General features: G+C 44.4%; 1 protein-coding gene across 4 annotated transcripts in view; it reads right to left on the bottom strand.

The window, feature by feature from the left end:
* Positions 1 to 239: 239 nt before the first annotated feature.
* Positions 240 to 15,491, bottom strand: part of igf2bp1 (insulin-like growth factor 2 mRNA binding protein 1) — a 55,215-nt gene continuing 39,963 nt past the window's right edge. For 2 of the 4 annotated variants that reach the window (XM_010874657.5, XM_010874661.5), the window contains 13 exons: positions 13,605 to 13,653; positions 12,666 to 12,717; positions 11,954 to 12,017; positions 10,974 to 11,261; positions 10,596 to 10,730; positions 10,265 to 10,387; positions 9,671 to 9,806; positions 8,820 to 8,942; positions 8,520 to 8,636; positions 8,274 to 8,348; positions 7,106 to 7,237; positions 6,776 to 6,889; positions 240 to 6,634 (listed from right to left, as the gene is read on the bottom strand). In XM_010874657.5, coding sequence (XP_010872959.1) covers positions 6,482 to 6,634; positions 6,776 to 6,889; positions 7,106 to 7,237; positions 8,274 to 8,348; positions 8,520 to 8,636; positions 8,820 to 8,942; positions 9,671 to 9,806; positions 10,265 to 10,387; positions 10,596 to 10,730; positions 10,974 to 11,261; positions 11,954 to 12,017; positions 12,666 to 12,717; positions 13,605 to 13,653 — 1,561 coding nt within the window. In that variant the 3' untranslated portion in view covers positions 240 to 6,481. The remainder of the gene's footprint in view (positions 6,635 to 6,775; positions 6,890 to 7,105; positions 7,238 to 8,273; positions 8,349 to 8,519; positions 8,637 to 8,819; positions 8,943 to 9,670; positions 9,807 to 10,264; positions 10,388 to 10,595; positions 10,731 to 10,973; positions 11,262 to 11,953; positions 12,018 to 12,665; positions 12,718 to 13,604; positions 13,654 to 15,491) is intronic. The other 2 variants (XM_010874659.5, XM_010874660.5) reach the window with 2 other exon arrangements.

The following is a 15,491-nucleotide window of genomic DNA, read 5'->3' as shown; positions in this document are numbered from 1 at the left end:
GTTGGTTGCCTAAATGGTTAATTTGCAAGATGCTTACTGTCTAGACATTGCTACCCCAGACTAACTGGAGAGTGCTTTGCAAATGTCGCCAGCCTCTGGCTGAATTTCAGAAGAGCGACAGTGTTCCCTGCACAGGAATCTCTCCAGTTACGTGCTCCCAATGTCATTTTTCTGATGAAGACCAAATGCAGAGGTTCCAGTAAATAAACAAGTGAACACATAAGACAGGAGGGTCTTCCCTGTTTTCTCATCTTTTAATAACACATTCATATCTATGCTCTGTTTTGTTTACAAGGAGTTTAAAACAAGTGTTGATGAAAACTAAAGTAATCAGGCAGGCTGAAGTTGTAGTCCATATACTGTTATGAGGTGGAGGGAGGTTGGGAACCAGCCAGAGCCTGATAAAGAGGCCTCTCGCTCAGTGTCTTCCTCCAACTCAGAGCCTGACCAGCTAAACACATCCGTATTTTCAAATGAATCATTAAAAATGAAAATAAAAAAACCAATTGTTTAGACATCACACTGCTCTGAAAAGGTGTCACAGAGTGCTAGTATGTTGCAGTTCAGATCGAGAATCCTAATGCATCCAAACACAAGAAATACAATCCTATGTCATTTCAAAAAGCAATCAGAAAATAAATCAAACAAAAAAGATGAAGAATTTGGAGGTTAAAACATAAGTCTAATATGAAGAACAAAAATGCAATTGAATAATGAAATCCCGTTTTTTGAAAACAAAAACGACATACTGTATAATCTCTACCCCTTTCATTTCTCCCACTTCATAATCCTTTTTAAAAAATTCTAACAATGCTGAAAACAAAATCATCTTTGGAAGAAGAAAACCTTTTTTAATATCCTTTAATAGACTATCAACTACAGTATATGGAGTTGCTGCTATCCAGTTATGTATTCATTTACTTATTTGTCAGTTGAGCATTTTCAAATTTAAAACTTTTTTTCTGTCCTTTTATTATTATTTATTTTTTTACCATTTTCCTATATTTTCCTAAGAGGTAGATCAACAAAAAAATTACATGGTTACAGATATCGTGCCCTTTGATTCAGAAAGTGAGAACAAAGGGGGGGGGGGGGGGTGTAAGAGGGACAGAACTGGAGGAGGACTGTGGGAGGAGGGTGAGACGCTGGGCCCCCAGGGTGCCATGGGGGAGCTGGTTATACTGAGGACCAGGCACTCAGTGTGGATTATCTATCGGGGGATAGGAACATCCCTCAGTTTCATATTCAGGAGAGATCAAGCTATCCTGCCCCACCAGGAGACCAACAAGGATTTAGCTTCCCGTTCATGTTCTCTGTTTTAAAACTCTGTGTGCCCCTAATTGCTCAAAGCGACAATGTCCCAGACCCATTAGAGGATGCCCATGGTTGACCCAGTCAGACCTCACCAACGGTTCTCTCCATTCTTGCTCCAACACTATTTCGCCCTCTGTATTTTATTTTTACAGTCCCAACTCTATTCCGGAGAGGTAAATCCAAACCAAAAGAAAAAATTAAAATAAATTAAAGTAAAAAAAAAAAATTCTAAAATAAAAATAACATGCACTGTTTTCTCTTGTCGGGTTGATAAAACAATCTTATGGCTAAGTCTTGAGGTAGCGTTCCTAGTTATGTGTGAGTTGTTTTTTGTCTTTGTAGCACCCTTTTATAATATCAAATTTTAGAAAAGATCAGAGTCTACTGATGCAGGGAGAAACATTGCGGTTTCCATCTTCGTTTTTATAATGTGCTAAGCTAGAAGCCTTGATGGAAAGTTTCAAAAGGTTTTGTCATAACATTGTGGGTTTGTTTTCTAAGAATAAACATTCCACATACCAAATGTTGACCATGTATACAACCTGTCAACGTATCCCTCAGTTTGCTTGAAATTTACTCAAGTTTAACAGAATGGTGAGCCAATCGTATTGCCACAAACAATGAGTATGTATGTTAAGTTCTAGTACGTTAAGTGTGAGGGCCAAAAAGTGTGCTACTGAGTGAACAGACAAGGTGTCCATAACAAATCAAACCAAATTCTTATTCTTTCTCTTTTTTTGTACAAAAATGTGTTTGGCACCATTATTATCTACATCATGTAAGGCATTACATGTTAGTATTTTATTGTATATAGTAGCATGAGATCTGTGCGTTTTAAAAGAGATCTGTGCATTAAAAAACAAGAATAAAAAAAAAAACCTAGACAGAAAAAAAAGAAGTAAAAGTAATAAAACCAGGAACACCTAAACAGAAAGGAGAAAACGAACACAATCGAGGCCAGCGTAAGATAGGGTGATGAACTCACCAATAACTCAATTTTTTTTTAACAATAAAAGGATTTTTTTGTAATTTTATTTTGAAGGTCCGCCTTATCCTGTGGTGTATAGACAAGTGAAAGAAATGAAATGATAAAACAGGCAGAGAGCGCGGATAGAAGGACGTAAACAAGGGTGGGAAAACAGTGAAAGGAACCGGAGGAGGGGAAGAGGTTCTGCGTGTGACTTAATTTCATTTGACCGGACTACAGGCCTACTTACAGTTGCATTTCAAGTGACCGAACACAAAAAGGCAAATATTATATGTCAAACAATGGTACACTCTTCAGTCTATCACTCTCTGACATTGTAGGTAAATGTCCCCCCCCCCCAACGAAAAAAATAAAGTCCCATCTCCCTTCCCCCATAATTCTTCTACGCCTCCCTCACCAAAATTGCATCAAGTTTAAAAAAAGTTCTGGAGGTTCTCATTATTTCTATATTTTTTTCAGTTTACATTTTTCAATTAGTGTAACAGTACGTAACCAGATGTCATGTCCAAATAAAGCTTGCTTTATACAAAAACATTATTTTTTGCTGCAGTCTGAATAATTCAATATAGTGTGTCTTGGTGTTTGTAAAAAAAAAAAATTCTATGGGTCAATAAAAGACGAGGGCGTTTCCCTGCGCAGACATTGCAAGCATCAACCAATGTCATCGACTTGGTCATAGACTGACAGATTGCTATGTCATAATGTGGTCAGCCGATACTTAAAATACCTATCCAGGTATTGGAAGATCTGGCAGCTATCAGCCATGCCTGGGCAGAAGAACATGCCAGAAAGTGTCTAGGGAGCATTTGTACCCCAGATATAAGGATGGGGTCACACGCTCATCGCCAAGGACACTTCCCATGGCAAAACAAGATGTCGTCTCAAGGAGAGAAAAAATGGAAGCATGAACAATAGAATAGACTTCACCTGTGAATGGTAAGAAAGTACAGTATGTTTCAAAGCCGCTGTTCAGTTTAGTGGGCGTGTTCAGTGAATAAAGCAGACTGTGCTAGTTAAACTATCTGGCAGTGTCAATCAGTGACCTGGCGTTTTCCATCATTTTGTCATGTTTTTTTCTCTCCAGTTATTTAAAAAATACTAAAGTCTAGTGAACAGTTTGCTTTCACATGTAATGTACAGGTTAAATCTGTTTATTGTATGAATTCTGTAACTTCTTAGCTTTTTTTCACTCCTATTTTTAAAAGGCTCTTGAATATCCCTGGTTTGGAACACAAACCGAGGCCATAGGTTCTCTTTCAGCTTTTTTTCTGCTTTTTTTAACACCCCAGCACTTCCCCCCCACAAAATAAATGAAACACTTAAAACCAATGAACAAAACACTAACAGAGCCAAGCCCACATGCTCACAGCCACACATCAAGAGCATGAGCAATGGGGAAGGCTGAAGCTGATTGGTCAGTGCACAGAGCTAATAAATATTCACATTCAGTGTTTTCAAAGCAAGGGGAAAGATAGAATGCTCTCCAGGCTCACATCAACAATTCTTTAATTCAGTGTTTTCCAATCCTGGTCCTCAGGACCCAAAGGGGTGCACGTTTTTGTTTTTGTGAGTGCCTGGGCAAAAACAAAAACGTGCACCCCTTTGGGTCCCGAGGACCAGGATTGGGAAACAGTGCACTAGTTTCTTTATATGTGATGCCTTGTTCAACCAATTGTCGGACATTTCTGGGTTTCCTAGTTCCAACTGATGTGATAACAAGGCATGTAATGTTAATGTTTCTGCACATTGAGTAATGTTTCCGCGCGTTAACAAGGTGTCATTGTGAAAAAGACAAGAAGGCCTCAGATACACAGTGGTCATGTCATATCATAGGAGTTGTCATAGAAACAAAATATATGACATCTGGTGCCTGAGAAGAAAGTAGTTCTGCCTCAAAAACCTGGACTGTCAGTATTCTAGTTTAGCATTATCACAAATTATAGCTTGTATGACAAACATATATCATAATAAATGTCCTTTTGACCATGTCAAAAACATAATTACCACGACCTGATCATAAGCCACACCCACAGTGGGGTTTGGACTAGCTAAGGGTCTCAGCTCTTTCTTCCATCATTTTAGATCACATTTTATTACATTTTTATATCTCAGAATGCGGAGTGATCAATGCTGGCAGGATCAAACAATGAGGTGCTACTTACTCCACATTGATGCTGGCTTCCCACTGACACTGATCCCTGCCCAACTCGTAAAATATAATTTGGTATAATCTAAAACAAGAGAACAAGTTGATATACTCAGCTAGGTGTGGACCAATCATGTGCCTAGAGACCCTCTTGACTAACAGCGCCACTCCCCGTTGGCCAATGCTCCGATTTTAAAGCCCGAATGCTCCAATCAAACTTCAGCAAGAGCCAGAGGCTGCCCCAAAAAACAGGTATGACAGTGTATGGCATCGTTCTCAATTACCCGATGACATCATCCTGCATTACCCAACATTTGTCTATTGCAATTTTTACTTTCCATTCTGGAGCATCACCTCTGGTTCATTCTGATTCTAAAATAAAAGTCACAACAAAAAACAGAAAAAAATAACCAAAGCAACAAGACAAAACCTAAAAAAAAAAAAATATTTTCCTTAAAAAAATAACAAATATTCAGGACTATCAGCTTTGTATAAAACACCAGCAAGCAAAAAAAAAAAGTTAGGAATACTGAGGTAACATTACCCTGAGGTAGGTTTTTCTTTTTAATTTTCTTTTTTCTAATCTTTTCTAGTAACGGTGAGAGCGCCCCCTGCTTCTAACCCCTCCATATTAGGTGGGCCCTGGAAGCAACACCGGCAGGTCTTCAGGCAGGGAGAGAGAAAGAAGAAGCCATTCCAAACTAACTGTTATCACCTTTCCGCCCGAAGGCAAAAACTGTGGACCAACCTATCTGTCCCTGTTCTGTAGGTCAGGGACACTCGTGGGTCCGTGTTTCCATTGCATCTGGTCTCCTAACTCATTTGTGACCATTATTCATGTGAATCCAATGAAATAAAAAAAATACAGGACCTGTTTTAGATCCATGGTGGGTCTGGACTCTACAAAAACCAATGAGTAAAATCTAATTAAAACTTGTCTTTGTCAGTCACAGCAGGACTAAAATATCTGTCTCAGTTGTCCACAGTAATTCCTCCCTGCACTTAATTCATTCTCCCGAGGGACCGGGTTAACTCACATATCATATATATATAATATATATAAAATATGCCGTTTAGGCGAGGGCCGCTTGCCAGCGAGCATGGCTGGCTGGTTTTCTGTCGTCCTTATCCGCATCTCGGAGCTAAGACTCTGCAATAGAACTGCAGGACTAGCCGCGGCCTCCACGCACTTACTGAACTCTCACTGCTCCGACCGAACCACACGTAGTGGGACCTCAGGAACTGATAATGCTCCCGGGAAAGAGGCAGAATCGAGCCTCGAGGCGACTCCTACAGGCAAGACGATCGATGGCAGCATTTCATTATATTTCATGAAGATTATATTTACAACCTCATATTTTCTTTTCTTTTTTTCTCCTTCATAGCTTTCTACAAAGGAGTCCAAGAGCTGTGTTAACAACTGCGGCCCCTCTGCTGGACTTTCATTGGCTGGCATGGGGTCATCTGACCCATGACGCCGCCCCCACTGCAATGGCTTCCCCGCCCCCTCTCCCGGTTCCCGTTCGCTGCATTCTATTAATAATACCTCTGCATAAACATTTCTATACATATATCTCTATCTTTTAAAAAAAACACCCTTAAAATATAGGGCTGGCTGGAAATGGTTAAGAGGTCAGCGAGGGTTCAGTAGCAGGTCGGCCAGCCCGTCCCAGTGCATCTCAGGAAGAGTTGTTGCCGCTCACCACAGTAAAAAGCCCCCCCACCCCACTGGCGGGATCCAGAGTGACCCTCTCTGAAACACACCTGGGGGAGGCCTTAGCCTGCCACCTCCTCTACACACCCCACCATTCCCAGTCAGTCGCTCTGGCCTGGCATCTGGTCTCTGTTTTCTCTAAGTTGATTTAATCCCCTCTTTTTTTTCCCTCTCTAAACTCTGTCCTCTTTCGGGCGTTTTCCTCTCTCTGACTTCCTGTCTATCGCTGGATCCGTGTGTCGCTCTCTTTAATCCGTCCGTTCGTCTGTCCTCTGTCCGTCTTTCGGGTCTGTCCGTCCGGCGAGGTCCTTTCGCCCCCTCACTTTCTCTGGGACCGGGGCTCCTGTGCCAGTCCCTGGGGGGGGGCCATCTCAGACAGGGCTTGTGGGTGGGGCCCCTGACGCTCCCCCATGCCCCCCTTCTGCTGCTGCCTGACCTGCGTCAAAATGTCCCTGATCTTCCTCTGGGCCAGCTGGGGGTGGAACAACAAGACACAAGTGAGCAGTTGAAGAGACTGAAGGAGGAGAAACTGCAGTTGGTAGAGGCTATTTTCAAATGCATTTTGGTAGGCTCCACAGGTAACCTATGCGTGAAAGTACAAGAAAATCCTCACCTGGCTTGCGTAGAAGTGGCCGATGATCTTGACGATAACTTGGTCATTCTCGTCCGGGGTCTGTTCGCGGGGCACCACTACTTCAGCCGCGGTGAGATTTTGCAGCTCGTTTACCTGAGGAACAAAGATGTTTAAGAACAACTTTTATTACTGGTCGCATGCTTAGTTAAGCATGTTTAGTTACGCTAAGGAAAAAAAGCCAAAGGAAAATTGCTTTCCTGGAAAAGAGGTACAGAAAATAGGCACAGAATTTAGTGTCCAAACCACAACAAAGACACGACATGATAGAGCCTGAACATGACCCAGAGAAGCTCCTCGGCTGACACTCACCGTCTTTCCGCCTTTCCCAATGACTCGGCCGGCCGCGGCGGCTGCCACCTTAATGTGTGTTTCCAGCTTCACTTCCTCCTTTGGCCCAAAGAAGTTCTCCTCCTTCAGTTTGCCATAAATCCTACCCTGAGCCTGCAGGGGGCGACAGAGTCAAAGTTACTTTACTCCGCAGAAACAAACCGTAACTGCTGCGCTGTGTAGTGGGGGATAATGGTAACAGAATGTTTATATAAACATATTCTTTGCTCCCTTCATGCAATTCCTTCATGCAATCCCTCCCTTCATTACACAAATAAATAAAACGTAAAGTAACATGGGGAAGACTTCCCCCCTAAGATAAGTGTTTTATTTCTGACACAAAAAAGCAGTTTGAATGAAGCAAAGGATATTTGTAGTATCTCAAGTCTAGTGACAGACAGAATTTCTTGTATTTTTTTTTTGAGAATTAAGAGAAATGTTTTGTCAAACCAGAACTAACATAAACATATGAAAGTTATTCAGAGACTATTCTAACTATCCCTGAACATTGTTGCTGAGGTTACCTTGATAGTTACCTTGCTACCGCCAGAAAGTAATCTAAGGAGTTGCCAGCAACAAAGTGATACATATTCCCAATAATAAGATTTATTGTCCGGTGGCCAATGCTTAACATGAACTGTCACTGACCACCGAATTAGGCCATGCACTGTAACCAAAACATGCTGTCAAATGAGAAACAAGGTAGTAGCTACAGTGCCTGTGTTATGACTGCAGTAAAACAAAGACTGGTAACTCATCAATATGCAGCAAGATACAGTATATTTATCAAAACTCCACAGTTACCTTGCATTATGGCAAAAACTCTGTCCAGCTTGCATTGATCGCTCTGTCCAAATTCTTAAGTCTAAACTCCCAAATCAGTCCTATTTCTCTAATTCTAATTGATGCTGCCTTCCCCATAGGCAAGCAATTCATATGCAATCCAAAGCTTAACACTTCCACCACACTTCTCTCTGAATGTATAACATAACCTAAACACGGCCTAATTCCTAACGCCTTAATGAGTGGGCCACCACTGGCATGAGAAGAGCCGGACAGTGTGGAGGGCAAACATAAAGAGAGATTTGAACACCATGAGGAAGGAGTCACAGTCCCTGACAGAACACACGATATTCCCACCCTACCTTACCTTGAACTGGGCCTCAGGGGGACCGGTTACAATCACCATTCGCATTTTAGAGTCTGGAGCCTCAGCTGGAGCGATCTGGAGAGTAACAGGTAATGTCAATGTAAACAGGAGTAAAAACATTGTTTGCTGTGGTCTGTGATGATGAAGAGCAGTGACGAAATGCATAATCCACGGGGCATCATGTTTTCTCGTTGACCAGTTTTCCCTATGCGAACTGCCACCTTTGGACACTGGCAAATCTCTCACCTTAATCGAGGCTCCGGCGAAGCGGCTCAGCTGTTTTATGTGTTGTCCTTTCTTGCCGATGATGGCTCCTACGGCCTGGGCTGGGATGAACACATGGACCGTCTCTTGTTCAGGTGCCTACAGGGCCACACTGGACAGTTATTGGCCACCACCACCACACCACAGCCGCTGGTCGATCAATGCCACCCCACCGAGCTAGATGCACTCACCACCCCCCGAGGCCTAACCCAAGCAAGCCAGCAAGAACAAATGAGATATCAAAAACAGCAACCCAACTAATATAGAAGCCTGTGGACTTGCCCCAAAAGAACCGTAGGGGGCTCCGGATCCAGAGTTGCCCTGTGGCGGAGGGGGCATGGAACCTGAAGGCGGGAAGAGTCCAAGAGCTCCGAGGTTCAGTCCGGGAATCAGATGAGTCTGTTGCTGGAGACAATAAGCAGGTAAGGGCCAACATAACTGATCTGAGGGATAAGTTTGAGCGGACATGATAACGAACGTTTGCTGCTAACGCTGAGTGGTAACTTAATGTCTACCAAGAGTACCCCGCTGAAATGTGAACCATCTGCCCTCATTGCCCCAACTCTTCTTGTTTCACGGCAATCAGTCAACAGTCTGTAGAACAGCAGGAAAGCCAGTGAACCTGGTCTCTCCAGACACACTTAGATACTGTGCAGCTATCTCATCTTCACAGATGTACTACAGACATGCACCTGCCTATCCTTGCCCGTCCCCAAAAACAATGTATTCACCATGTCATAACTAGCTTCATTGGCCAGCTAGCAAGGCAGTAGGAATCCTTTGTATTTGGACCCATCTCATATCCTGTGGCTGACTAATGAAGCAGACTTTAAGTGAGTGGACAACACCAGCCAAGTAGCCAGTGTCTGACATTTTTCGGGTTCCCTATCAAACTGGCACACCTTTGAACCCATTGGGGTGAGCAAAACATTCTATACTTTCAATCAGTATGAATATTCAGCAGTTTTGCCAGAGCATACAAATCACAGAGTGCCGTCAGCAAGCAACTGAACAGTGGATGAGCAGTCGACCAACAGTCCGCTTTGACTCAACCAGTACAGGGACCGTGTCATGTGACTAACCTGGAGTGTTTCAAAGAGTAACGCCGATGCATTTACTGAGCATTGACTCACATTCATGGCAGCGATGTCGTTGTCGTAAGCTTCGCGTACTTTCTTCATGATTTCTGTCTCGGCCAGGCAGCAGGCCTCAATGGGTCCCTTCACTGTGATGGTCCTCTCTGGGTTGTACAGGGTCAGGTCCTGCAGTCTGTGGACATGAGGGGAAAGGGGTTGGGGGAGGGGGGGTGAAAGAGGAGGAGAGGAAAGAGGTCAGGAGAAAAAGAAGGGATGGAGGAGCAGATGGAGAAAGAGCACAAGGAATGTTGTCAGTCAGCTTTGGTTGAGCATCAGAAACCAAGAACAAACAAGTCGGTACATCCAAACAGTCTCAGTCATTGGATCAGTTTCCATCACTGATGTCAGCGTGGTGCATGATCTTTCCTCATTGACCGTGGTCATCTTTGTATCAAGGGACCTGTGTGTTTCAGGATATGTTTCCAGATTATTTACACATTTTTTGATGTGTGTCCAGATTCTTCTGGATTTCTTTCCAGATGTGTGTATGTTTTTAGATGTCATCCTGATTGTGTACAGGATGTGCGTATGTGTATATTTTAAGTGTGTTTCCAGATTTGTGCAGGATGTGTGTATTTCCATGTAACTTACGGAGAGATGGTGATCTTGGTGTCGGTGTCCTGCTCCACTTTCTTCAGGTTGCGCCCCTCCTTGCCAATCAGTCGGCCTACAAAGTTATTATGAGCAAGGATCTTCAAAGGAACTTCCTCAGCCCTACAGGGACCAAAGACGGGGAGATTGCAGAATGAAACCGAAGCCACAAAACCAACGACAACAAATGTGCCACTTCCTAACAGCATGCATAAATGTCCACTCCTGTCTGAGTTCAGGATTCTGTTGGATCACCCATAAAGGACTGACTGACCGAAGTTCTGAACTGGCAGGATGGAAACTGCTACTGTTCCATGGATGCTGAACTCACGTCTTGGTGTCCTTGGCCTCCTGTTGCATGATGTCCAGGATCATTCTGCAGGCGGTGGAGCAGCCCTCAGGGGTGGAGTGGATGCTGATTGGCTTCTCAGCCGCGCCGGCATTCTCCTTGCGATGGACGTCGATCCTAGAGGCAGGACAGGTGGGAGAGGGCAGGTGCATCAGTTTTTCATCATACAGTGTAGTAGGCCAGAAACTGGCACGCAGGTCATTAAACTATACTTTACACACGTTTTGTGAGTTCCAATTCAATCGTGTTCCCTTCGGATTGTGGAACGCTTCCGCAACATTCTGCCTTAACAATGACTGCTGTACGGTCTATTCTAGCAATATGTTCACCTTCTGAGACGACATTAGCATGTTCACTCACTTGCTCTGGGTTTGTTTGGTAATGTTGCGGATGGTGGCGCCCTCCTTGCCAATGATGGCGCCCACATATTGTGTGGGCACCAGGAGCCTTAGGGGGATGTCGGCGTGCTGGTGCTTGGAGGGCATGCCAGAGCCAGGAGAACCTCCGCGGGGACCGCGAGGCCCATAACCAGGACGGCGGCCATTGTCGGGGCCCCGTTGGGATTCGACGTCGGACGTCTCGTCGGGGATGTAGGAGACTCGCAGAGAGTTGTTTTCGAACTCGTAGCCATTCAGCTTCTGGATCGCCCTGGGGAAAACGTGGATGTTAGATTTCACTTTTAAAAAGTAATTATTCCTGTTTTTACTCAAATGACCTTTAAAGATACATTTCTCAGAGTGACGCTTTTGCACAGGCGTTGCTAGGATCACAAAACATTCAGAATTTTTCATTCGGAAAGTTTCGAAGCACATGCTAGCTGCCTCTACGCAAACATTATCGTGATGCACAATCGGACACCCCGGACACCCAGGGCTAACGATGCCATTGTGCTTTTGATAGGTGAAACCTTCCCTAGTGGTGATACATTCATCAGCGGCACGTGAGGTAGGTCATTGCTTTCACTGCTTTGATATTTGTTTCAGCACACAGCATTTCCAGTTGTAATCCTAACATCACACCACAAGAGGTCAGGAGAGTGACATCACCAACAAGGACTGTTCCAATACTATGAAATTTGTGCCTAATTGTTTACATTAACTGCTTAATTCATATGGATAGGAAAGGTTTTGCAGAACAGGCGGTAAAAGGTATGAAGCCAAAGGCATGTTTAGGAAGCAGAAATCTAGAGAAGCATATTTAGGAAGTAGAGATCTACAAAAGATCTGCTTAACATTGATTTGACAGATGGATGTCACAGGTGGATGACACAGATGGATGACAAGGATGGACGACACGGATGGATGACACGGATGGATATTACAGGACAACGAGAGACTTACTGTCTGGCATGTTCCCGTGTCCCATATGTGACGTTTACCACTGCTGTCTCACTGTCTGTGTTCACTAAGAAAAGGAGCCAGAGTGAGAGGAGATGGGAGGGGTGGGGAGGGAGGAGAAGAGAGGGGAGGGGAGGAGAGGAGAGGAGAGAGGAGTGGAGGGAGCGGGTTCAAATGAATGAGAGGAGAAGAGAAAATAGGGGAGATTGCATAAGTCAGCGGCAATAAACATACCTTGTTGTCAGACCCATATCCTGAACATTCCAGCACCAAGAGACATTCCTATTGACTGACATGCATCTAAGATGAAACGTGGGATCTCCCATTGATCAAATCTGTAGTGCAGACAGAGGACTGAGAACTAACAATACACCGCTCACATAAAGACTTACCTCTTGAAAGGTTTCAGGTAGACCTGTACCTTTCTTTCTGAATGACCTGTTTATCCCTGTCCGAATGACCTAAACCTCTATTTCTGAATGACCTGTACATCTCTTTCTGAATGACCTGTACAGCTCTGTCCGAATGACCTGTACCCACTACAATGGGCGATGCTTAGACTACAGGGGAAACCTCACCTGTGATCTGGCTTTTTAAATGGTAAAGATGATTGCACGGACATGATCCATAGATTTTGGAGCTCAGAAGGAATTAAGGCAGAATCACTGAGAGTGTAACATGTTTATTTCTCCCAGAGGGAACTTCAGTATCTTACCTTGTTCGCAGTTCTCAACAGTTCCATATTGTGCCAAAAGACCGTCCAGCACCTTTGGATGGGCAGAGTACATTTTCATTAACGTTGTGTTTCAACATTCACAGATACACATTTTCCCCCTCAGTCTCTTATGTTGCAGCTGTGTTAAGCAGTTCCAGCCCTCAAATGTTCACACGTGTTCACTTTAAAATCAGACACAGAGGCTGGGTGCAGATAAGCTGGTGGAACATTCATCTTACAGGTCAAGGGCCGCGGGTTCGAAGGTCACCCATGCAAAAACAAATGCCTTGCAACTCTGTACCGGGCGTTGGATAAAAGCATCCCCTGGACGGGATGTGCTGATTTAAAGGCAGGGATGGGTACCAGACACTTGGTTTGATGCCCGGGTGTGAGCAATTAGAAGTGGGGTTGTAATGCTGACAACTTGGCGTGTGTCTCCTCTCGTTGGTACGCTGTGGCCCACATCCAGGGCTCGAACGGGGACGCAGAGAGAGAGAGAGACGTCGCCCTCGTGTGGCCAGCTGGGGAAGCATGCACAGCACGCCGGCAGGAAGTAGCGGAGGAGAGAGAGAGGGAGGGAGGGACAGAGCGAGAAAGAGCTCCGCCTTGGCAGCCATGCGGTCTGTCATCGGCCAGCTGTCAGTGACAGCGTGCGCCATGCCACGCCCACATCGGCACACACACACACACACGTGGAGGAGCACAGGAGCACGCACGCTTGCGCCCACAGCCGCGTTCAATCGAAAATGCCTTTCACCTTCCTAACTCAGACGTTAGACTACACAGAGCATCCTGTTGGTAGGAGCTGTGCCTACGGGTAACTGACTGTTGTGCAGAATATGCTGACACAGACCTTCTGAAGACATCGAGGGGCCCACTTTTACACATTGATGCGGCGAAACTGTAACAGACACTTGTGGTGATTAAGGGGGGACTCACCTCCCACTGAAGATGGGGTGGAATGTTTCTGATCTGGAGTTTCCGGGTCCTTAATGGAGAGAGAGAGAGAGAGAGAGAAATGATGAGACAAGTCAAGAAATCTTAGAAAATATTCCAGTCAAAGATGGATGCAAATCCTTTACGTATCTAATACAGACAGATGTGGCATGGCTGGGGAAAAAAGTAGAATTGGTCAAAATGTTGCCTAGTGTCTGGATACTTGATCTCAGCCAATATATTCAGTATTGCACCGTAAATGTACATGGTAATTCACTAAACTCGGAAACAAAGCAAATTAATGCAATATCAGCACATAATCAAACGTCAGTCCTTATTTAATTGAATCACGCTGGGGTTGTCTGCTTCTCAGGTTGACACCTCATTACACTCATGCTGCCTGTATGTTCTCTACAGTACATCGAGTGTACGCTCCTTTCGGGTGCTGCTGTACTTGGTCCCTGGGCAACATGTCAGACCAACATAGCTGAATGAAAATACGTTCAATAAATTCAACACAGCTTCCAGGTCTGTTACAGCTAAACTAGGAAGTTTCTGCTGTGTTGAAGGACAAAGATTTACCACCTCTGGATCTTTCTGCAAATAGATGTATTTAATATCTTATGTCAATAATGCTTTACACTTAATGAGGATAATTTATTGTACACAGTACATAGATAATGTGACAAATATTGTATTTACATAATGTCTTGTATACAGCAATGTGTTTTATAAGTTACGTAGATAATGTGATATATACAGTATGTGGATAATGTACTTTATACGGTATGTTGATAATGTAATAAATATTATAGGTAGATGTGTTTTATACAGTATGTATCTGGACAATGTGTTTGACAGTATATAATGTAATTTAAACTCTATGTATATAAAGTCTGGAATCACTGTTGCTGGTTAATTTATACTTCATGTGGATGTAGATAACGTGTAAGATTTGTGTAAATTACACAGTTTATGTTGGGCCAGGTGTAAATATACTCTGCGGATAATAGTGGCTCTGAATCGGACCCTAAAGTACCAGGGAATGGGACCGTGTGCATGGCTGCCAGAGACAGAGAGGCCTGTTAAAGCATGTCACAGGTATATCGACAAGACTGGAGCCTTACGACTAAAAAGTTTGTGGCCATAAAAAAACCACACAAAAAACGATGAGCTTCATTGCACTGACTGCCAATGCAGAAAGCTGTCAGGTCTGACAGACAGATAGACAAAGACAGACACAGACACACACACACACACACACACAGTGTTTTGATTCAGGTTTCAACATCCTGGTTCAGTACACAGGAGCCACACTGAAAGAGGGTGTGTGGCTCAGATCATCAGCATCTGCCAGCTTGTATATCCCTCTGTCGGCCTGGTCTCAGAGAGAGAGAAAGGGAGAGAGAGGAAGAGAGGGAGAGAAGGGAGGGAGGGAGAAAGAGGGAGGGAGAGAGGGGGAGGGAGAGAGGGGGGGAACGAGAAGGAGGGAGAGAAGGAGGGAGAGAAGGAGAGAGGAAGAGAGTGAGGGAAAGAGAGGGAGACAAAGGAGAGAGAGAGGGAGGAAGAGAGAAGGAGGGAGAGAGGGATGGTGGGAGAGAGGGAGAAAGAGACAGAGAGAGAAGGAGAGAGGGGGAGGTGAGGGAGAGAGGGAGGGAGAGACACGGTGGAAGACAGAGGGAGAGAGAGAGGGTGGGAGAGAGACTGTGGGAGAAAGAGAGAGGGAGAGAGAGAGAGCAAGAGAGAAGGAGAAAGAGAGGGGAGAAAGAGAGGGAGGGAGGGAGAGTGTGTGGGTGTGTGTGTGTGAGCATGCAGGGGTTGGGTGGGTTTGAGGGACTGAGGGGTGAGGGCAAAGAATGGGTGTATTGAAAGCGGACACACTGACGACAG

The sequence above is a fragment of the Esox lucius genome, chromosome 11, assembly GCF_011004845.1.
Source record: "Esox lucius isolate fEsoLuc1 chromosome 11, fEsoLuc1.pri, whole genome shotgun sequence".
Classification (NCBI taxonomy): domain Eukaryota; kingdom Metazoa; phylum Chordata; class Actinopteri; order Esociformes; family Esocidae; genus Esox; species Esox lucius.
This window is presented reverse-complemented; position numbering and strand designations above follow the sequence as displayed.